This window comes from Elephas maximus, chromosome 1 (assembly GCF_024166365.1).
Source record: "Elephas maximus indicus isolate mEleMax1 chromosome 1, mEleMax1 primary haplotype, whole genome shotgun sequence".
NCBI classification, from domain to species: domain Eukaryota; kingdom Metazoa; phylum Chordata; class Mammalia; order Proboscidea; family Elephantidae; genus Elephas; species Elephas maximus.
Window position 1 is genome coordinate 229,369,386 of NC_064819.1, and position 22,077 is coordinate 229,391,462.

A 22,077-nucleotide genomic window follows, 5' to 3' on the forward strand; every position below is an offset into this window, starting at 1 on the left:
TCTGCTCCCAGACACCCCTCACTCCTCACCTCTGCTACCAGGCTCTCTGACATAGACTTTTTAGAATCTCCAAAACTGCTGAAACAGTGGAATTTTGCTGATCAAATAAGTGTAGAGATTGTCAAGGTACCTTACTTTGGCTACTTCAACAGTCTTGGGTTCAGTCAGCAAATGAGAATCCTTGCTGGCTGCTAAAGAGGATTGCATCCATCTGGCTGGTGGCCCGACGGGGAGAAAGAAGCTGGCTCACACGGCCACTCACACCTTTGTGGCCTCTACCCAGTGGGCATCGGGTGGGGTTGGGCACAGGTGCCACAGCCACAGGTGGAGCAGGACCCAGCCTTGCCCCAAGGACATCCCGAGCAGTGCTCTGCTTACCATTCTGAGGCAGTCCTGGGCCTCCTGTTTGCAGCCTTCATTAAATCCCAAAAGACTAGACAGGCACCGGGCACTTCCAAGAGCATTCAGCACTTTTTTTATTGTGTGCCGTTGAGTACTAAGTAAATGGACCTCAAAAGCCTTACTAGAGAATCTGAATCCAAAAACTCAGTATTTTATTAAAAACCACTCCTGCCCTTCCCATGCTACTCAACCCAGGATGTCAGCAGGCGGAATGTTCCCCAAAGCATTCGCAAATCTTCATGTTCCATTCACATGTTTAATCTTTCATAACTCTGTTCCCAAGCCGTAACCAAAAGGTTAAGCTAATGCCCCAAATCTTTGTGTAACATCTCAAGATTTCTGCCTTTACCATCCCTTCATCTCCCTTTGCAGTGCTCCTCTCCCTGCCGGACTAGGAGTGGGACCCGGAGAGTCCTGTGACACCTGGGACAGGAAGGGCTGCCCACATGCCAGGCTTGCGGCTCGGATAGAGCGCATCGGCCGACTGCATGGCAGTGTGTTGAGTTCTAGAGTCGGGCTGTTTGGCCAAGGCCTCGTTTGACTTTACTCCCCATCGCACATCCCCTCTCCCCCACCACCAGTGCCACCAGAACCCTGGCAGGGAGGGCAGAGCGTGGAACTGCAGGCTAACCCCTCATTGGTTTTCATGTCGATGCTCAAACACTTACATTGCAAAATAGTGCTGTTACAGCTTTTTAAATTCGGTTTTAGCCGCCTTATTTGTTCATTTATTTTTTAATTGGAGGTGGGGTGGGGCAGAGAGAGCAAGAGCACACCTTGGCACGGAGATGAATGGTGAGCGGGCGATGCCCAACTCCGGGAGAGGGGCAGGCAGGGGAGATGCAAGCAGGCAGGAGCCCCACCAGCAAGGCTTTTATGTCGCTATCAGCAGGTTCCTTAATGGTCTCCTAACTGTAAGTGCTGTCTGTGCACTACTGAGCGGGAGTCATAAGCATTAGTTAAAAGAGGCAAATGAAAAAAAAAAGTAAACCAAGACATTAAGCGCTTTTTTGTCTCCTGGTTTTAAACAAGCCACTTCGCTGCACACTAACGATCCTGCCATTTTTCTTGCTAGGTTAATAAAAACAAGAAGTGGCGCGAGCTGGCAACCAACCTCAATGTTGGCACCTCGAGCAGTGCAGCCAGCTCGCTGAAGAAGCAGTACATCCAGTACCTGTTTGCCTTCGAGTGCAAGATCGAGAGAGGGGAGGAGCCCCCTCCCGAAGTCTTCAGCACGGGGGACACCAAAAAGCAGCCCAAGCTCCAGCCGCCCTCTCCTGGTGAGTGGGAGAACTGCAGTTGTTTGCCAGGACGCCACCAGGGCCCCAGCATCCACCACCACCCACCTGGGTTCTGAGAAGGTCACCTTACAGTAACCAAGCAGAGCGCCTTGATCTTGGAGAGGAAGGTTTTTGTTCTGTGTTGTTTTGAGGTTTTTATCATTTAATTGAATCTCCATCGGCAGCAGTTAAGGGAAGAGAGAATAAAATTAGGGATATTGCCATTTTTGTTTGGCATTTTGGATGCACTATTCTCTTTGCCTTATTTACTCACAATAGACTTTGAAATTCTAAGCTCTCTACCTTTATTCCGTATACAAGTATTTCAAAATACTCCCCCAAATCTGTACAAAATAAATGTCCCCGCTAATACCTTTAGTACTTTTGCACAGCTGGACAATGACCTCTGCAGGGTGGACAGTGAGCTTGTACCAGCTCTGCCTGTCAGGGACACTCAGTGTGCCCCTAAAAACCCATTGCCGTCGAGTTGATTCTGACTCATAGTGGCCCAATAGCACAGAGTAGAACTGCCCAACTGGGTATCCAGGGAGTGGCTGATGGAATTGAACTGCCAACCTTTTGGTTAACACCCAAGCTCTTAACCACTACACCACCAGGGAAATGAAAATTGGGCCTAGTTTGGTGTTCAAGTTCTCACTTTAGGGGGTTCAGCAAACTGTCGTGACAGATGTCCATAAAGCCCTATGTCTGAAACCAGTTGTCACTGAGTCCATCCCAACTCCTGGTGACCCCATGTGCGTCAGAAGAGAACTGTGCTCCGTAGGGTTTGCAATGGCTGACTTGTCAGAAGTAGATCACCAGGTTATTCTTCTGGGGCACCTCTGGGTAGATCCGAACCTCCAGCCTGTCAGTTAGCAGCTGAGCGCATAGCCATTTGCACAACCCAGGGGCCCCATTGCTGAAACAGCTTAATCCATTTTGACTCCCAGGTGTCAGGAGCCTTAGGAATACTACTTGGGTGCAATAGTGGTTCAGTGGGGTTCTCGTGAGCACAAGCAAATGAACGAGACCCGTCCTCTCTGCTATCTCTCCCTCAGCTACTGTGGGCCTGCCATTCTTCAGGGCTCCTGCTGTCCTCTGTTCTACATGTTAGGGTTTCAACTTGGAAATTATAAAATTGTCATGTTCTGATAAATATAACATGAGGCCGGAAGAAATGTGTCATTCTTAGCTCTTGGTGGTGACCTCACTCAAGTAAATTTTCTTACCTGTTTCTGGCCATCCGTCATTACAGAGTGCACTTCCAACTCTTGTCATCTTGAGCACTTAGTTACGTGCTTCTTGGATCCCTAACATAGGAGCTGGCAGTGACTGTCCCTTCTGCTTTCCCACACACAGGCCTGTTGTGAAGATCCAATGACAACAGCTAAGAGCACTTACAGTGGGCCAGGCACTTCTCTAAGCACTGTGCCATGTAATCCTCACAGCAGCCCTATGGTGTAGATTGTTTCAGGGTGCCGTTGAGTCGGCTCCGACTCATAGCCACCCTGTGTACAACAGAAACAAAACACTGCCTGGTCCTACACAATCCTCATAATCATTGCTATGTTTGAGCCCATTGTTGCAGCCACTGTGTCAGTCCATCTCCTTGAGGGTCTTCCTCTTTTTTGCTGACCCTCTACTGCATCAAGCATGATGTCCTTCTCCAGGGACTGGCCCCTCCTAATAACATGTCCAAAGTATGTAAGATGCAGTCTCACCATCCTTGCTTCCATGGAGCACTCTGGCTGCACTTTTTCCGAGACAGATTTGTTTGTTCTTCTGGCAGTCCATGGTATATTCAGTATTCTTCACCAACATCATAATCCAAAAGCATCAATTCTCCATCTTCCTTATTCATAGTCCAGCTTTTGCATGCATATGAGGCAACTGAAAATATGGCTCAGGTCAGGTGCACCGCAGTCCTCAGAGGGACGTCTTTGCTGTTTAACCATTTAAAGAGGTCCTTGGCAGCAGATTTGCTGAATGCGGTACATCATTTGACTTCCTGACCGCTGCTTCCATGGCGTTGACTGTGGATCCAAGGAAAATGAAATCCTTGACAACTTCAGTCTTTTCTCCGTTTATCATGATGTTACTTATTGGTCCAGTTGTGAGGATTTTTGTTTTATGTTGAGATGTAATCCATACTGAAGGCTGTGGTCTTTGATCTTCATCAGTAAGTGCTTTCTGACGTAGATACTGTTTTAAAATCCATGAGGAAAGTAAGGTACATAGAATCTAATTTGCCCAGAGTCACATACCTAGTGTAAGGGCGGGCTTGCTCCCAGGGAGTCTAGCTGTCGAGTGTATCTAGAGTGTCCCCTGAACCCACTCACTCCCCTGCCTGCATGAGAAGCAGCTGTGTAACAGAACAGTCACACATACAAGTGGTGTCTGTGAGCCAGAGAAAGACCTGTTTCCCTCTTCACCATCTCCTCTAGCCACTGTTGGGAAGGCACTGAGAATCTAAGGTTGCCAACCGACCAGTCTCACAGGAATACTTTTTAGGCCCAGTGTGCACTTGTAGGGAATATACCAAGATTTTGATCTCCATTAAGTAGAAAGCCCCTTCCGTAGCCCCCACCCAGGAAGATCTGAAGCCTTGGCCAGCTGTGGTGCACCTTAAAAAACTGTGAAGTCTAATTTAGAAATCTTCACAGCATTGCATTCCTTTCACAGAGTAAAACAAGCTGGCTCTGAACAGGTCTGAAACTGCTTTTCCAAAATAAAACCCAGTGGGGTGTAGGGACCAAAGTGGCGATGTCTACAAAGATCTAAAGGCAGGTTTTATTTGCCAGGAAAGAGTGCTTGTCCCTGACTGGGCTGCACTTCTCTGTGGAGAATGGCACTCCCCGTGAACAGCGGCTGCAGTACAAGCAGTCTGTCTGAGGTGCAGACACTTCAGGGAGCACAGGCCTGTTCTCTTACCAGTCAGCTCTTTCCCTCTTGCCTTTTTTTAAACTGCAGTTTTTATGGCGACATTATAGTTTTAACTGCACAAAAGAGCTGGGGTTGCAGATGCGGCTCTGATTATCCATTCCTCTCCTTCGTCCAAATGGAGCCCAAGTCCAGTGAAACAGGGAGTTGTGAAAGGGAAGCTTCCCATCGTAACCATGAGGTCCATACACGCCCAGAACGCATCACCCATGGGCTCACGGGGCCAGTTTAATTGTCTGAAGACAGTTACTCCGGAGACCCAGCTCCAAAGGACCTGCGGCTAGGCTGGTGAGATGTTGGTACCATCGTCAAAAGCACAGCGTCCATGACTTGGGCCTCTCTGATTCCACAGCTGCCGTCAAGGAACGTCTCTCTGAAACATTTTTATTCTCATTGGATGGAAAGCATGATACCCAGCCACTGACCACTCCAGGGTCTTGTTTAGTACAGCTTTTATTATGGTAAAAACATATAAAAAAAGTTTTGCTCTTTCAGCGTTTTTCCTCATACAATTCAGTAACGTGAATTACATTTATCGTGTTATGCAGCTTTTCACCATTGTCTGTTTCCAGATTTTTCCATCACCCTGAACAGAAGCTCAGTGCCCCTAAGCAGTGACACCCCACTTCTTTTCTGTCCTGCCCCTGGTAAATATTACACTCTTTTTAAAAATTTAATTTTTAGCAAAAATTTGTGTTCTTTGAAGTGAGTGTTTTCCCAAGAGAACGGTAATTGTAGTTGATCCCTTACGGGCACGTACAAGCAGGCTAAACTCAGTGATTCCTAAGAAACATTCTAGATTTGTTTTCAACAGTCTCTATGAACCAGCTAATCCCATGGCTATGTTCAGGGAGTGTTCTGAGTCATCCACCTCGTTCCCAGGTCTGGTTTGGCTACTCTGGATCTAGAGCCCCTGGGTGGTGCGAACGGGTAAGTGCTCGACTACTAACTGAAAGGTTGGCATTCAAACCCATCCCGAGGTGCCTTGAAAGGAAGGCCTGGTGATCTGCTCCCATGAAGGTCATAGCCTCGAGAACCCTACACAGCAGTTTTACTGGGCACACATGGGGTCCCCATGAGTCAAAATCAACTCTATGGCACCTGGTTTGGGGTCCCCCCCCAACTAGATCTAAAAATAAATTCTGTGCCCTCCAGGGAAGAGTTACCCCCGAGTTCCAGGTCACCGTCTTTCAGTGAGGAGGGTACTTCAGTCAGCCAGCTAGGCTACGGCTCCCAGAGGCAGCCCAGGCCTGGCCTTGGGTGCAGTCTGCATCGTAGGGGCCACCTGTAAGGTCTGTGGAGGAGTGTTCAGGAGCCAGGCAGGCCTGGACTCTCAAGTCACCTAGGCAGCAGGTGGGGAGGGGCATTCAGTTAGTATGTCTGTAACCAAAAACCCACCAGTCTTTGCTGGCAGGTGGCTGACTGGATTCTATTTTTAGCTGACAAGTGATGTCACAAAACTTGTCAGGGACTTAGCCAGGGAATCCTTCATGGAAGATAAATGAGAAAGGGCATCAGATTGTGAACAGAGGTGCCCTCAGATCAACCTCTGGTCGCTGGAGCCCGGGGACATGCCAGGCCATGCCCCCACCACCTTCCAAAACCCCAGCCAGAACCCGGGCACCAGGTCCACTGTGGTAAATCCTCTTCCCAGCAGGGAATCTGGCTGCCCGTCTGAAGTGTGTGAATGTGCTTAACCTCGGGAACCTTCCATTGTTTACTGTACAGCATTCATGTGTGGCTTCTGGCAGAAGCTGGGGCTATCCCAGCGAGTGCCAGCACCTCTCTGAATAGACTTCCCAGAGGCTGAGCTCGTTTTTTTCCTGAAAGGAAAAGAAGAAATACTGACACGGAAAAACTTCTCCCATTTCGTTTATTAGCTGTCAATGTGAATGCTTGTAAATGCGGGTCATTCTGAAACCCCTGCCTGAGAGCCAGGCCTCCTGCGGAGTAGGGCCTTTGGGTGGAGTCCGTTACATTGTAGGACCTGGTAAACCAGTTGTCCCCCTTCTCCCAGCTCTGGGGCAGTCTTGTTTGCAGGCTTATTTTTCTACAGCTATAGAAGACGTTTAGTTTGTAAGTATGAGTTAATAAGTTTTTCTACAAGGTCTTTGCCTTCAAAGTTTGTCTTCAGCATCTCTGAGGACATTCCTGAATCGATTTGGGCCTGGGCGCAGGCTCAGATATGGCACTGAGCCCTCAGCTTTGTGGGCCAGACGGTCCAACATCTGGTCCCCACCAGCCAGGCGTGGGCAAGCCGAATCTCTCAGGAAGACCTGTGTGTAGCTGAAGCTCTCTGAGTAGAAGTGATGCATTCCTTTCAATGTCTGACTCCTTCCTAGCTCACTCTGTAATCTCTAGTGATTTTTTTACCCTTAGCTTCCTCTAAAGTAAAATGTGGATAATGGCAATTGTCGCCAGCCTTGCAAACTTCGTGTGAAAGGCACTCTAAGTGTAAAATGTTATATGTTATTACTTACAAGTAGCCAGTAATTCCTCTGCTCCTTATAGTTTGGAAGGTATTTTATTGTAAACCCCATGAGGACAGGGATTTTTGTCTTGTCAGTTTAGTATACTGAAGCATTGAGGCATAGAAAAGAGCCTAGACTCTGGTAGACTCATTATTCATCCCATATTTACCTAATTAATTCATCAATGAAACCAGTACTATTGAACACCTGATATGCTAACGACTGTGATAGATGATGGAGCCCTGGTGGCAGTAGTTAAGAGCTTAGCTCCTAACCAAAAGGTCGGCAGTTTGAATCCACCAGCTGCTCCTTGGAAACCCTATGGGGCAGTTTTGTTGTGTCCTATAGTGTCATTGAGTCAGAATCGACTCTGCCGCAAGGGGTTTGGGTTTTGTTTTTTGTTTTTTTGGTTTATGATGGATGATAAAGCAGAAACCCTTAAAAAAAAAAAATTTCCGTATGAGATAAGATTAATTGATTTTTGTCAGGATTCCCACTTAAGCTTTGAAAATACCTGCTCGATTTGGAGCTCTGTTACTCTGTGTAATTATAGTTAAAGCCAAATCTTAGAACTCTGATAACAGCATTAAAGAACACCATATCAGTATGACCTGTGTATTTTTAATGACAAGTCTGATTTCACAACTCCCCAAATGACCATGTCATCAATGACAGAATGTAGGCACCTGCAGACACGGACGCTGTGTTGAGATGACATAAGGCTCGTTGTTAATTTGTATCATTGCTTCGCAACTAGCATTTCTCATTGCCAAGGACTCAGAACTAGTTTTTCTAATTTGTTTTGTTTTTCTAAAATAGCATAATAGTTCATCAAATTGATATGCCAAGATTTTTATCCCATTTTTCTTTACTCTCAGACATCTAGCTTATCTCCAATATCTATACTACAGAACAAACATCATTCTGCCTCTAGACTTCTTTTTATTAGGTTATCTTCTTGGAATAAATACCCAGGAAAGCAATTGCCCAGTCAAAGATATACATGTGTTTTATGGTCCACAAATGAATTGTGCTGCCAAATAGTTTTCTTAAAAAAAAAAAAAAAAGCTGTTACTAATTTTCACTATAAACAATGTAAGACCAACTAATATTACTACGTTGTTATCAGCAATGCATACTATTAATATTTCTAAGAAGGTACTGTCTTATTTTCTTTTTTTTTCCATCAACTAGCAAGGATGAGCTAGCTCCATTGGTAACCTGCAGCTTTCTGTCCTCCCCGCCCCCCTTTTTTCGGTTATCAGCTAACTCAGGATCCTTGCAAGGTCCACAGACCCCGCAATCAACTGGCAGCAACTCGATGGCTGAGGTTCCAGGTGATCTGAAGCCACCGACGCCAGCCTCCACCCCCCACGGACAGATGACCCCAATGCAAGGTGGAAGGTATGTTAGGGGAACGTGGGAGCAGCACAAAGCCAGCTGAGCGTACAGCGTAATTTCCTGGAGCAGACTTTATGGAGAGGGGAAATGGCGTTCCTTAGTGAGCTTTGAAGTGCTGATTGCCACTGCTGTGTATGTGTCATTGACGTTGGGTGATTTCTGCATTTACGAAGCTCAGGGCTGGCTTACCTTCTGCGCACAGCGTTGGGAGGTAACTCCTGCCTTTATCATTAAGCTTTCACCGTTGCATCCCTTCAGAAGCAGTACAATCAGTGTGCACGACCCCTTCTCAGACGTGAGCGACTCATCGTTCCCAAAACGGAACTCCATGACTCCGAACGCTCCATACCAACAGGGCATGAGCATGCCAGACATGATGGGCAGGGTGCCCTATGAGCCCAACAAGGACCCCTTTGGTGGAATGAGAAAAGGTATGCACAGAAGGACCCCAGGGTTGGTCCAGGGGGCATCCTTCCTCCACCTTTCCACAAGCAGCTCACTCAGAACACATTTGCGTGCCTCAGCTTGAGTCGCAGCTCCCAACTACTAAACTTCCGGCCTTGGGAAAATTACTTACCATCTCTGTGCCTCAGTTTCCTCATCTGTAAATTGGGATAATAATAGGACCTGCTTGAAAGGGTGCTGTGAGTTTTAAGTGGGTACACATGAGGCTCCTGGAAGGGAGGCAGGCACGGACAGCTAGTCGGCTGCTCGCAGTGCCAGTGGCTGTCAGCTCTGTCCTGTCAGCCTGGATCAGGCACGGTGCTAGTGCTAGCTAGTACATCGGCAAGTCAGACACAGTCCCCACCCTTATGGAGTTGACAGTCTCTTGGGGAGAAAACAAAGAAAAGTAAGTTAAACCACAAATATATAATTAAATATTGTGGTTAGAGGAAGAAAGAAAATAAGTAGAAGCCAATAGAAGGGAAACAGATGGCAATGATATTGAGCGGGGAGCAATGGGAGGAAGGAAAAGCTACTAAGGGGGCAGTCAGGAGGGAGGGGCTCTGAGGAGGTAGTAGTTACCCGCAGAGACCTAAAGAGGGAGGAGCTGGCTGTGGGAGGGAGGCAGGTTTGGGGGAGAACGCACCGAGTTTGAGAAATTGAAAAGTGGCTGGAGCTTAATAAGCAAGAGTGAGACCGGGTGGGGTCACCTGGCAGTTGGGCCAGGGCCTTGTGACCTTTCTAAGGTGTTGATGAGTTTGGGGTTTACCCTAGGTGAAAGGTGTTTTGCAGGGCTAATTGTTTTGTAAAAAAATAACTGGCCACCTGTGGAGAATGTATTGGAGAGAAGTAAGAGGAGAATTGGGGAGACAGTGAGATGACCATTGCAGTAGGCTAGGAGAGCGAGGCCAGGTTGGAGTAGGACCCCAGCAGGGAAAGAAGTGAAACCGTTCACCGTGTATGCTGGAGGCAGAAACAGCAGGACTTGCTATGGACTGAAGATGGGGTGAAGGGAGAAGAAAACATGATGGTGACTGAGAGGATGAAGATGTTCCTACCTGCAGTGTGGACGTTGGGAAAGACACAGGTGGAGAGGGAAAGCAAGAGTGAACTTTGGGCTCTATCAGGGTGTGGAGTAGTTGGTAGACTGTGTGTCTGGAGCAGAGCCCAGGGCTGGAATTAGATCTGACTTTGGAGTACTGAGCTAGAGATGGTATTTGCAGCCCTGGGATGGATAAGATCTCCAAGAGAGTCCAGGAGAGTTTCTTATTGAGGCTAGGAAACACACGCCAATATCATTGCCATCTGTTTTTTCACCTTTATGCTTATTAATACCCAACATTTAGTTAGCGTGAGGTTTTACCTATGTAAAACACTGCCCAGGACCTACAAGCTCCAAGCAGAAACTTAGTTTTTATGCCTTTTAACACTTTGATGTGTAGTTGAGTCCTGCAGAATTGAGACTTGATATAAATATTATTGAACAAAAAATACAGACAAATAGTGAATAGTATTTTTATGGAAATATTTTTACTAGGATCTCTTAAATAACTGCCTGCGTTATATTTAGGTATTTGGGGTCTGTGAATTTCTTGGTATATTGGCTGAACAGAGAGAAGCATAAAGCCCAAAACCTTGCTTTCCACCCATGTTATGGACCAACGAAAAATAAAAATGAATAATCTCAAAAATTTATATATTGGTAATATACCATTTATGAATTAGATTTGTAATATTTCAATATATCTGTTGCGTAAAGCAAGATAGTCTATATTTGTCCTTTCAAAGTTTCCAAGTATCCTGCAGGAAATGTAGTAAACACCTGAGCTCAGTCCAAAAGGTGCAAGTGCTTATCAAGTTTTCCATTGGTCAAAGCTAGTTCCATAAAATGCCTCCTTTGCAATGAGACCAGAAGAACTAGGTGGTGCCCAGCTACCATTACTGAACATTTTGATTGAAGATTCTATAGAAGAATCTTCGATCAAAAGGGGAAAAATTACAGAACAGAATTTCAAATTCTCACAGAAGCCAGACTTTCTGGAGCAATTAAGGCTGGTTGAACTCCGGAAACTATCGCCCTGAGATAATCTTTAGACCTTAAACCAAAATATTCCCTGAAGTCTTCTTTAAACCAAACAGTAGGCTAGCTTAATTAGTAAAGAGTGTTTGCCTTGAGCATCATGTTCTTTTGAAGAACTACATGGGATCAAATTGACAACAGCAACTCAAAAGGGTAGATGACACTTAGGGGGGCAAAGAGTTTATGTTAATGAGAGAAGAACAATTCAGAAAAAGAGGGTTAAATGGTTGTACAACTTGAAGAATGCAGTCAGTGTCACTGAATTGTACCTATAGAAATTGTTGAATTCTATGTATTTTGGTGTGTATATTTTCAACAACAACAAAATTTGTTTCTTAAAAAAAGCTAGTCCCATGACCACACCCAAAGTCACTGTGAGAGGGGACTTCACGGGGGTATGCATATCGGCAGGTGTGTGTCTTTGGGGATTGCCAAAGTTTAGTCAGCCATTGTAGGCATTGCCACAAGTCGTACCAAGTCTGAACAATAGTACGTAAGAGTGCATGGTTCCTCACCTCCTTAGAAATAACAAGTATGAATCATTTTAATATTTGCTAGTCAGATTAGCAAAAAAAAAAAAAAATTTTTTTTTTTTTTTTAAAGCTTCGTGATTATTTCAACTTGGATTTCCTTAATTGTTAGTGAGGTCACCCATCTTTTCATATGTTGATTGGCCATTTATTCTTCTTCTGTAAATGTCCATTTATGTGTTTGCCCATTTTCTAATTTGTCCCTTTTCCTGTTGATTTTTAAGAACTCTTTGTATATCAGGGAATTAAGCTATTTAACTGTACCCCTTAATTTCTATCTGTCTCTGTTTTCACCTCTTTTAAATGAAAATTTACATCAGAACTGACTCTACCTGAGGTTGATATAAGGTTGATAAGGTAAAATATGTGAAAGCACATTGAAAAGAAAAACACCTTTTACCCATATTTGGCTTTGTTGTTGACACTTCTGTCAGCCAAACAAGTTTTATCAGCTCACAGAACTTCAATCAGCTTTGGCCTCATATAACATAAAAGTGACCATTGTAGAATGTGGATAGGTAGTGGTACTGTATATCAATTAGAATTTACATTAAAATGTTTAATTTGCCTACAGGCTAGTTTCTGGGCTTGACCCAATTTCCTTTGAGCTGATGCAAATTTGCATATCTGACCTAATTGGCTTTCTACTCTGCTAGAAATAGTTGTGTCTCATCCCATCTTGAGCTATTCTTACTCCCTAGTTATTTTCTCTACTGTGATTGTGGAGTGAGGCAGTGGGTAGATGTTTGTGTTAAGGTTGTCACTCTTCTCTGAGGGGAAGAACTAACTTTATACACAGTGTTTTGTTTCTTCCTCACAAATACCCATGAAATGGTATCACTGACCTCCTTTTAGGCAAGGAGTTAAGCTCAGACATTGAGTAGCTTCCCCAAGTAAGTGATGGATATGGGCCCATGTTAGCCTTCTATGTGACTGCATAACAAATCATCACAAACTTAGCAGCTTAAAACAACATAAATTTATTCTCTCACAGTTTCTGTGGGTCAGTGGCTGGGTCCTCTGCTCAGGGTCTCAAAAAGCTGAAGTCAGGGTGTCACCTGGGGCTGTGGTTCTCTTCTGGGACTCACGGTCCTCTTCCAAGCTCATTGAGGTTGTTGGTAAGACTCACTTCCTCATGGTTGTAGGACTGAGGCTCCTGTTTCTTTGTTGCCTGTTGTCTGGGTCCATCCACAGCATCTAGAGGCTGCCTGCCCTTCCTGACATCAGGCCCTCTCCACAACATGGCAGCAGCAGGGGAATGTCTCTGACTTACTCCGTCTCTAACCTCTAGATCCAGATTTATAAGGGACTCATGCTTAGGCCAGGCCCACCCAGAGAACCTGCCTTTTGGTTAACTCAGAGTCAACTGATTAATAACCTGAAGCATATCTGCAGAATCCCTTTTGCCATGTAACCTAACATACTCGTGGGGGTGGTATCCCATCATACACACAGGCTCTGGCCACTCTCAAGGGAAGGAGCTCATACCAGGCATGTACACCTGGTTGGGGTGGAGGGGTACACCAGAAATCGTAGGGCCCCCTTAGAACTCTGCCTACCACAGGACCCGTCTTGACACCAGAGCTGTGCTGTTTCATTAGTACTATTGTCTGTCATATTAAGGATTTGATACAGGTTTTAAAAAACCACAGAAATGACTAGAAGGAATCTTTGGGTCCTTTGACTTTTGAAAACACTTAATTTTACATTTTTTATTTAAAATACTGCAGTGCCTGGGAGTAGTGAGCCCTTCATGACGCAAGGACAGATGCCCAACAGCAGCATGCAGGACATGTATAACCAGAGTCCTTCTGGAGCCATGTCCAACCTGGGCATGGGCCAGCGGCAACAGTTTCCCTACGGAGCCAGTTACGACCGGAGGTGAGTGGCTTTGATGTGGTGGGGAGATGATGTCATAAGAACTCCGCTTTCCTCACACACACGTTTCTGAGCCCTGGTAGCTGGGCCTCCGGGGTCACCTCACATCTGCTTTCCTGCTGGCACAATAAGAGGTGGTTGCTGTTCGTGAACAAGTACGAGCTAGAGGTGGGAACAGGGTGGGAGGGGCCTTGTCCTGGGCAGTCAGGTGCATCTGTGTTCTATAAGCGACTACCCAAAAGCACAAGTTAAAGGTAGGCTGGGGCTGGCTGAGCCAGGCCGGCAGGAGGCATCTCCCCGTGAGAGATGTCCTCACCGCACTAGACTTCCCTCTGCAGTGCCAGCAGTGAGTCAGTGAGCTCCACGGTCCAGGTTTCTCGTTCTGTGAGCTACCAAGAATTCTTCATCTTTGCAGTTTCTTTCTCAGGGGTGTGTGTGCAGTGGTAGCTGCGCCCAGCTCTCAGCAGACTCGAGGTGCAGAGAGCCCCTATAAGGGTCTTCCAAGCCTTGCTTTGTAAGGTGTCCCCACTCTTCCCGTTCAACTTCGTGTCTCATAACAAATTACAGATAACTTTGGCGAAGAATGGGAATAACAGAACACTTAGTTGTGCTTATGAGGAACATGGACATAGATCAAGCGCCAGTTGTTCAGACAGAACAAGGGAATACGGTGTGGTTTAAAGTCAGGAAGGGTGTGTGTCAGGGTTGTATTCTTTCACCATACCTATTCATTCTGTATGCTGAGCAAATAATCTGAGAAGCAGGACTATATGAAGAAGAACGGGGCATCAGGATTGGTGGAAAACTCATTGACAACCTCCGTTACACAGATGACACAATCTTGTTTGCTGAAAGTGAAGAGGACTTGAAGCACTTACTGATGAAGATCAAAGACCACGGCCTTCAATATGGATTGCACCTCAACATAAAGAAAACAAAAGTCCTCACAGCTGGACCAATGAGCAACATCATGACAAACGGAGAAAAGATTGAAGTTGTCAAGGATTTCATTTTACTTGGCTCCACAATCAGCATTCATGGAAGAGGCAGTCAAGAAATAAAAAGAGGTATTACATTGGGCAAATCTGCTGCAAAGGACCTCTTTAAAGTGTTGAAGAGCAAAGATGTCACCCTGAAGACTAAGGTGCGCCTGACCCCAGCCATGGTATTTTCAATCGCATCGTATGCAATATGCATGTGAAGCTGGAGAATGAATAAAGAAGACTGAAGAAGAACTGACGACTTTGAATTGTGGTGTTGGTGAAGAATATTGAATGTACCATGGACTGCCAAAAGAATGAACAAATCTGTCTTGGAAGAAGAACAACCAGAATGCTCCTTAGGAGCAAGGATGGCGAGACTTTATCTCACATACTTTGGACATGTTGTCAGGGGAGATCAGTCCCTGGAGAAGGACATCATGCTTGGTAAAGTACAGGGTCAATGAAGAAGAGGAAGACCCTCAAGGGGATGGATTGACACAGTGGCTGCAACAATGGGCTCAAGCATAGCAATGATTCTGGGCATGGTGCAGGATCAGGCAGTATTTCTTTCTGCTGTACACGGGTCATTATGAGTCAGAACCAGCTCTACGGCACCTAAAACAGCAACAACACTCTTCCCTGTGAACAATTTATACAGAGAGAGAACACTTGGCTCCTTAATACACACCAAGGAACGGAACAGCTCAGGCTCCCTAGAATGGCTGGCAGGGAAATCATCCCAACAACTATATTGGCAAGAAGGCTGCTGTACTGACACCATTTATTCTGATTCAGTAAAAGAGAAGTCACTGAAATGTCACCGAGAGATAGTAAAAAAAACTGCTTCCTGCAATAGTGCCTTGGGGTGGATTCTTTCTGTGAAGAAGGCCCCTGGCCTATGGCTCTAGCTCTAATACTGCAAAAACCCCTCTCCTCTGTCCGTGTGTTCTTTATCTCCCTGGAAGAGATGCTTAGAACCAAAAGCCTTTAATACAGTGTTTGTGACTTTTAAAGAAAAATAAATGGAGGCATAATAGAGGCTCCTCTCCTAACTGGCCACACTTGGCATGCCTCAGCACAGGGCTAGTTTGGGGGTCATGTCCTTCCAAATCCAGGCTGCAATGGTGCTACCTCGGAGCTGCCTCAGTCAGGGCCCCTCCCCTCATCCGTCTGCTGTGCCGGGTCACGGGAGGATTTTATTAAGGAAAAGATTTCACTGGGTTAATACAGATGAGAAAAAAGTGTGAAAAGTCACTGTTTTACCTTATTTAGGTTTCTTTCTAGCATTTTCTGTGAGCCTGGTTTTTGAGAATATACAGCCACCCCATGCTCGAGGTGATATGATGTCTTCTAGTGGTGATGTGGAGTCCCTGGTTGGTACAGTTAACATGCTCAACTACTAATGAAACGGTTAGCGGTTCAAGCCCCATGGAAGAAAGACCTGGCAATCTATTCTGAAAAATCAGCCATTGAAAATCCTGTGGAGCACAGTTCTGTATACTGACACATGTACGCACGCACACACACACGGGGTCTGTATGAGTTGGACTCAGTTCAACAGCAATTAGTTACTAGTGACTTAAGACTTTATTCTTCTAATTCTTAACCTGGCCATAGTTGTTGTGAGTATTTACCTGTTATCTGACTTAACTACTTAACCATTAAGTAGTGTTTAGTGCACTTAGTTTAGTGTACTTAGATTTGGTTGTTTTTGAGGGTCCAGTAAAAGTACTGATTTTTTTGTTTGTTCTTTTTTGGCTGAAAGATTAGGAACACACTTGTACTAGAATGTGTGTTCTGAAAGGAGCCCAAGCGGATACACTTTTCTGTTCCTTCCGGTATGCTGTCTAGACCTTTGTGTGACCTAGCTTTAAAAGTTCTTTTGACTCTATCACATGAGAAAGAGGGGTTTACCTCATGGTTAAGTTTTCTCTTCTGAGAAATACTGCCTTTTATTCATTTATTTAAATTTCATTCATGTCAAGTATATTCCTTTCCTCCTAAGTGTAAACTTCTTTCTAGATATCAGTGTAGTCAGTGAAAACTTCCCCTGTGTCTGCTTTACACGGGATATTCTAAAAAGTCATTTGTTCTTATTCTCATTCCTTGATCAGTTGAAGAATGTATTCAGGCCAGCTGTGTTCCTTCTTAAAAGATTCTAAATAAATTTTTGAAAATTGCAAATCTATCACCCTTCTAAACATGCTAATTTTCATGGTATTTGCAACTTCTCAGTGGAGTAGCAGTTGAAAGATGTGTTGTTCGTTCCTGTTTTCCCAGGTGTAAAAGAAAAAAAAATTTTTTTTTTTTTTTAATAGCACACTTAAATCACCCCTGTTACTCTTTCCTGTAGCCCTTTAGAGTCATAGGACTTGGAAATTTTCTGTGTGTATCTATACCACTATTAGCTAACTTTTTTATTAGCTAACTCAGTGTCATTTGAATTAATTTGAAGTATAGCTTTTAAAAAGTAGATACTTGACATTCAGGTTGAGGCGGTGAGAAGGGAGATCACTTCCTGTGATTACATGTCCACTCTCTGGTGCTCTTCTAGAGGAAATGCCCTTGTCTTGCTTTCCCTAACACCTCACCTCAGGATGTTTTAGAACGCTTCCTAATGGGACCTCAGTGGGATGGGCCGGGCTTCTGCCTCAAAGGCAGACATCTGACGAGTGTTAGCAGGTTGCCTGCCTGTTCAGCCGGTATTCCTCCGACTCCTGTTAACCAGCAGCCCAAACTGTGGGCCTGGCAGTGTTCCCTGAAATGGGTGTTCCCATCCCTTTTGCTAAAGTGTTGCTGCTTCTGCTCCGCATGTCTTGGTTAGAAAGTGTGCATCGCAGAAGAAAGGGAAGTTTAGGGGTGTGGGGGTTCCAGAAATGGTTTGTTTCTCCGCTGGCCCGAAGCACTTCATCACTAAAGTTTTCTTCGAATGCCTCGTTCTAGGCATGAACCTTACGGGCAGCAGTATCCAGGCCAAGGCCCTCCCTCAGGACAACCCCCATATGGAGGCCACCAACCTGGACTGTATCCACAGCAGCCGGTGAGTGGGCAGGGGGTGGGGATCCCTTCATTGTTTGCTTTTCTCCTGGAGGCTAAAATCCAAACTTATTTTACTTCTGAAGATTTGCGGAAGTGTAACAAAAACGATTAGCATTTATTGAACATTCAGGATATATTTGTTTAGTGCTAGAAAATATTCCTAGGATTTTGAAGTCAGCAAATTAAAAAGCATTTTTGACATGCTGTATCCTGAATCAAATGTGACACGTTACCAGCAGTCTCTAAACTCAGCACATTCATCCTTGTGAATAATAAGGCCTAGCAGGCGCCCCTTGGAAACTCTACGGGGCAGTTCTACTCTGTCCTGTAGGGTCGCTATGAGTCGGATTCGACTCGACGGCACTGGGTTTGGTTTTGGTTTTATGTTCAGTTTGTTTTATGTTCAGTCTGTTGTGTATATTGTTGTTATCAAGTATGTTTTAAAGAGGACATGTAGAAAAAGCAACTTGAAGTGTTATATACTAATAGCTAACATTGATTGGATTTTTAAAAATAAAATACTAAAAACGGCATATTTTGACCCTGGGTGGCACAAATGGTTAAGTGTCCAACTACTAACCAAAAGGTTGGAGGTTCTGGTCCACCAAGAGGCACCTTGGAAGAAAGGCCTGGTTATCTACTTCTGACAAATTCAGTTCTTGAAAACCCTATGGAGCACAGTTCTGCTCTGACACACATGGGGTCGCCATGAGTTGGAACGGACTCCATGGCAACTGGTTGCAGTTTTGTTGTTGTTTTGTCTTTTTTAAACTAATGAGGGCAAACTGTTGCTGTTCACAGGCAGCTCTCCAGCATTCTGTTGTGCCAGGCCCCTGCCTTCCCGTTATGGGTCCTGGTGGGGAGAGTGACCCCTGTAGCTGTGGCTTTTCAGGCACAGAGGATTTCACTATTTCTAAACTTTTCAGGAGACCGCTTGTAAATGGATTTTTTTTAAGATTTTTTAAGCCACAAAACGGTTTTAAACATTTATTTAATTTCGAGGGAGCATATAAGTACTATCAATTGTAACTGATTTTAAACAAGGTTTAGGTGGAGTGACAGGATAGTAATGAAAACATAAGCACCTCCGTCCCTCCCCTCTGTCCCTCCCTCCCTCCCCTCTGTCCCTCCCTCCCTCCCCTCTGTCCCTCCCCTTCTTCGTCCCTCCCCCGCCTCCCTCCTCCCTGACCCTCCCCCTTTCCTCTTCCTCCCTGGACCCTCCCTCTCCCTCTCCGTATCCCTCCCGGTCACTCCCCCGGCGCTCTTCCTGTCCCTCCCCCCTCTCTCTCCCATCCCTCCCCCCGACCCTCCCCCGTCCCTTGGGTCAGGAGAGCCCCACCCCCTCATTATGTGCCGGTGCCCAGAGCGCCACCAGGAGGCGAGGCAGTGACACGTGCTGCACCCAGCCTGTCCCCAGAAGCCCGGACCAGCGCATGGCATTGTGGGAGAGGCTGACCTGAACCGAGATAGAAATGGGGGGTGGGGCGCCCCGAAATGTTGGACGTCAGGGAACACCGGTCCAGTTTGAGGAGCCAAATCCATTTCCTCCAGGAACCTCTCCGCCTACCTCCAGAGTCCCTAGTCCTTTCCTGAGAGGTGGCCCCCCGCCCTTACTGAGCCCACCCCAGGGCCGCCCTAGCCTTGGCCCGGCATCCGCCTGTGGGTGGCCACAAAGCAGTGCCATCCCAACACTGCAGCCCTGGAAAGGCCGAAGGGAAGGAGGGCTTGCTTTCCACAGAGTTTCAGGCCTAGGAAAGCCGGGCTCTGAAGTCCTCTCAGCACGAGGCGCGGTGTCACCTGACCCCGAAGCACGTAGCTGATTAGTCCTTAGCTCTCGGGGAGCTTCCGGACGCTCGCTGTGAGGCTGCTGCCAGCTAGTCCCCGCCTGCGTCACTGGAGCCTGCGGGCTTCTGCCTGTAGGCCCGTCAGTGTGATCTGTCTTTATGTGGATTTCAGAATTACAAACGCCACATGGACGGCATGTACGGGCCGCCGGCGAAGCGCCACGAGGGCGACGTCTACAACATGCAGTATGGCGGCCAGCAGCAGGAGATGTACAGCCAGTACGGCAGCTCCTACTCGGGGCCCGAGCGGAGGCCCCTGCAGGGCCAGTACCCGTACCCCTACAACCGGGAGCGGCTGCAGGGCCCCGGGCAGCTGCAGCCGCACGGCCTCCCGCCGCAGATGATGGGCGGCCCCCTGCAGGCGGCGTCGGGCGACGGGCCCCAGCAGAACATGTGGGCGGCGCGCAACGATATGCCTTATCCCTACCAGAACCGCCAGGGCCCCGGCGGCCCCGCGCAGGCGCCTCCCTACCCCGGCGTCAGCCGCACAGAGGAGATGATGGTACCGGAGCAGAGGATCAATCACGAGAGCCAGTGGCCTTCCCACGTCAGCCAGCGTCAGCCTTACATGCCGTCTTCAGCCTCCATGCAGCCCATCACGCGACCGCCTCAGTCGTCCTACCAGACGCCCCCGTCACTGCCAAACCACATCTCCAGGGCGCCCAGCCCGGCGTCCTTCCCGCGCTCCCTCGAGAACCGCATGTCACCGAGCAAGTCTCCCTTCCTGCCCTCGATGAAGATGCAGAAGGTCATGCCCTCGGTCCCCCCCTCACAGGTCACGGGGCCACCGCCCCAGCCGCCCCCCATCCGAAGGGAGATCACTTTTCCTCCTGGTTCGGTAGAAGCATCACAGCCAGTCTTGAAACAAAGGCGAAAGATTACCTCAAAAGACATTGGTAAGCATTCCAAAAAGTTTATTCCTGAGGTGAATTCCAGATGCGATCTAGAATTTTAATTTCAGGCTAGAGGTAAAACCTTCCCGTTAATCCCAAAGAGATGAAATTCTTAGGACTGCAAACTAGACGGACGTGTTCTGAGGTAGGAAAAATCGTTGGGAACCGCTAATCTGAGTGAAGGGCTTGAAATGAAATGGTGTTTTTCTGTGTGGGTGTTAACCTGTGTGAGGGATCAGGGCCGCGGGTGGGAGTCTGGAAGTTAGACCTCAGTGATTATATGCTACCTTTGGGTATAAAGAGTTGACCTTAACCTCTGCGATACGTGTTCAACAGAAGGCTAATGAGACTCTAAAGCTGACCTAAGAAAATTCGGAGGCAAGCCCCTCTGTCGTTTTGGTAACAACACACAGACAGTGAGTCTCTCTGGGAAAAAAGTAGGAGCTGAATATGACAGAGTTGCTGTAATCTGGACAGCACTGTTAGATTTAGAAAAAGAACTATTTCAGTTGAATGCTAATATGGCTCCTCCATCCTATATAGAATATTCTGAATACTAATTAGAGATTTAGGATGCTGGAAGTACACACAGTTTTTCTGCATTTTTTAAAAATTGTTATTGTACTTAAGATGAAGGTTTACAAAACAAACTAACTTATCACTAAATAATTAGTACACATATTGTTTTGTGGCATTGGTTACCAACCCCATGACATGTCAAAACTCTCCCTTCTCGACCGTGGGTTCTCTAGTACCAGCTTTCCTGTCCCCTCCTGCCTTCTATTTTCTGCATTATTTCTGAAGTACCTTTATTGCAGCCAAGGAAATCATAGAGCTCGGTTGTGTAAGAAGAAATGTTCTGAAAATCTCAAAATCACTTAAAATCATTTGCACTGACTAGGAAGTTAAAGATATTAAAGATGTTTTCAATCATTGGATATAATTTCTACCCCAAGTTGGGAGAAATAAATATGTATCTGTATGTGTATATAGAAAAATATGGACATATGTAGAGAAAGAAAAATACAAACACTGCCCCCCTTTTATATATAGAGATATATATATATGTTGAAAATGCATGTGTATTTGTGTGTACCTATGAAGTATTTTAAAAAAATTTTTTTATGAAGTATATATATACGTGTGTGTATTTAAATAAATTATATTGTAAGTTTTTTTAATTGCTTAAACCAAAAAGACCCAAATTGCTTAGTGCATGATATATCAGTATTTGTCTTCAAGCCAGAGAAATGTATACTCCTTATTTTAAAAAGAAAGTTCACTTTTCTATTATATAAGTAATGTGCCTAACTTAGAAAATTTGAAAAATAGATTGAATCAAAATAAAGGTGGAAGAACCCACAGTCCTGAAACCATGTTACAGCGGCGTCCTGGTGGAGCTCCTTGCAGACCATTTGGTTGGTTGTGGTTAGAGGCCCCTGCTCTGCCCAGCTAATATTGTACGCCACTTGCCAGGGTTCTTGAGACACCATCCACTAAAAATTCAGATATATGACAGGTCTATTCCCCTAGCCCTAGCTTATGAAAGCCTTAAAAACTTTTCATTTAATTATTTTGTTTTCTTCAGTATCAGGAATGGCAGAGGGGAAGAGCAACCCTTCCATTTCCCATTCCTTGGCTCAGACCAAGATCTTGAAAAACCAAAACTGGAACAGCATGGGAAACCATGGTTTTACATCTAAGGATGTGCTGGTTTGAAATTAAACTTTGCTTAGATTCTAAAAATTAGGTTCTGCATACGTGCCAGCCCTCCACAGACACCCCTCGAGATATATGTGAATGGAGAAGGTAAAGGGACAAATGCCACTTTGGGGTTTGACTTAGTTATTAAAAACTCTGATATATCACTGCAGACTTTATTAGGAGGCAAA

At 45.8% G+C, this 22,077-nt stretch overlaps 1 protein-coding gene across 4 annotated transcripts in view; it reads left to right on the top strand.

Annotated features, from left to right (window-relative positions):
• ARID1B (AT-rich interaction domain 1B) overlaps window positions 1-22,077 on the top strand; it is a 502,278-nt gene that overhangs the window by 472,695 nt on the left and 7,506 nt on the right. For all 4 annotated transcript variants that reach the window (XM_049904492.1, XM_049904463.1, XM_049904483.1 and 1 more), the window contains 6 exons: window positions 1,478-1,682; window positions 8,359-8,497; window positions 8,753-8,925; window positions 13,279-13,429; window positions 17,353-17,449; window positions 19,405-20,188. In XM_049904492.1, the coding sequence (XP_049760449.1) occupies window positions 1,478-1,682; window positions 8,359-8,497; window positions 8,753-8,925; window positions 13,279-13,429; window positions 17,353-17,449; window positions 19,405-20,188 (1,549 nt within the window). The remainder of the gene's footprint in view (window positions 1-1,477; window positions 1,683-8,358; window positions 8,498-8,752; window positions 8,926-13,278; window positions 13,430-17,352; window positions 17,450-19,404; window positions 20,189-22,077) is intronic.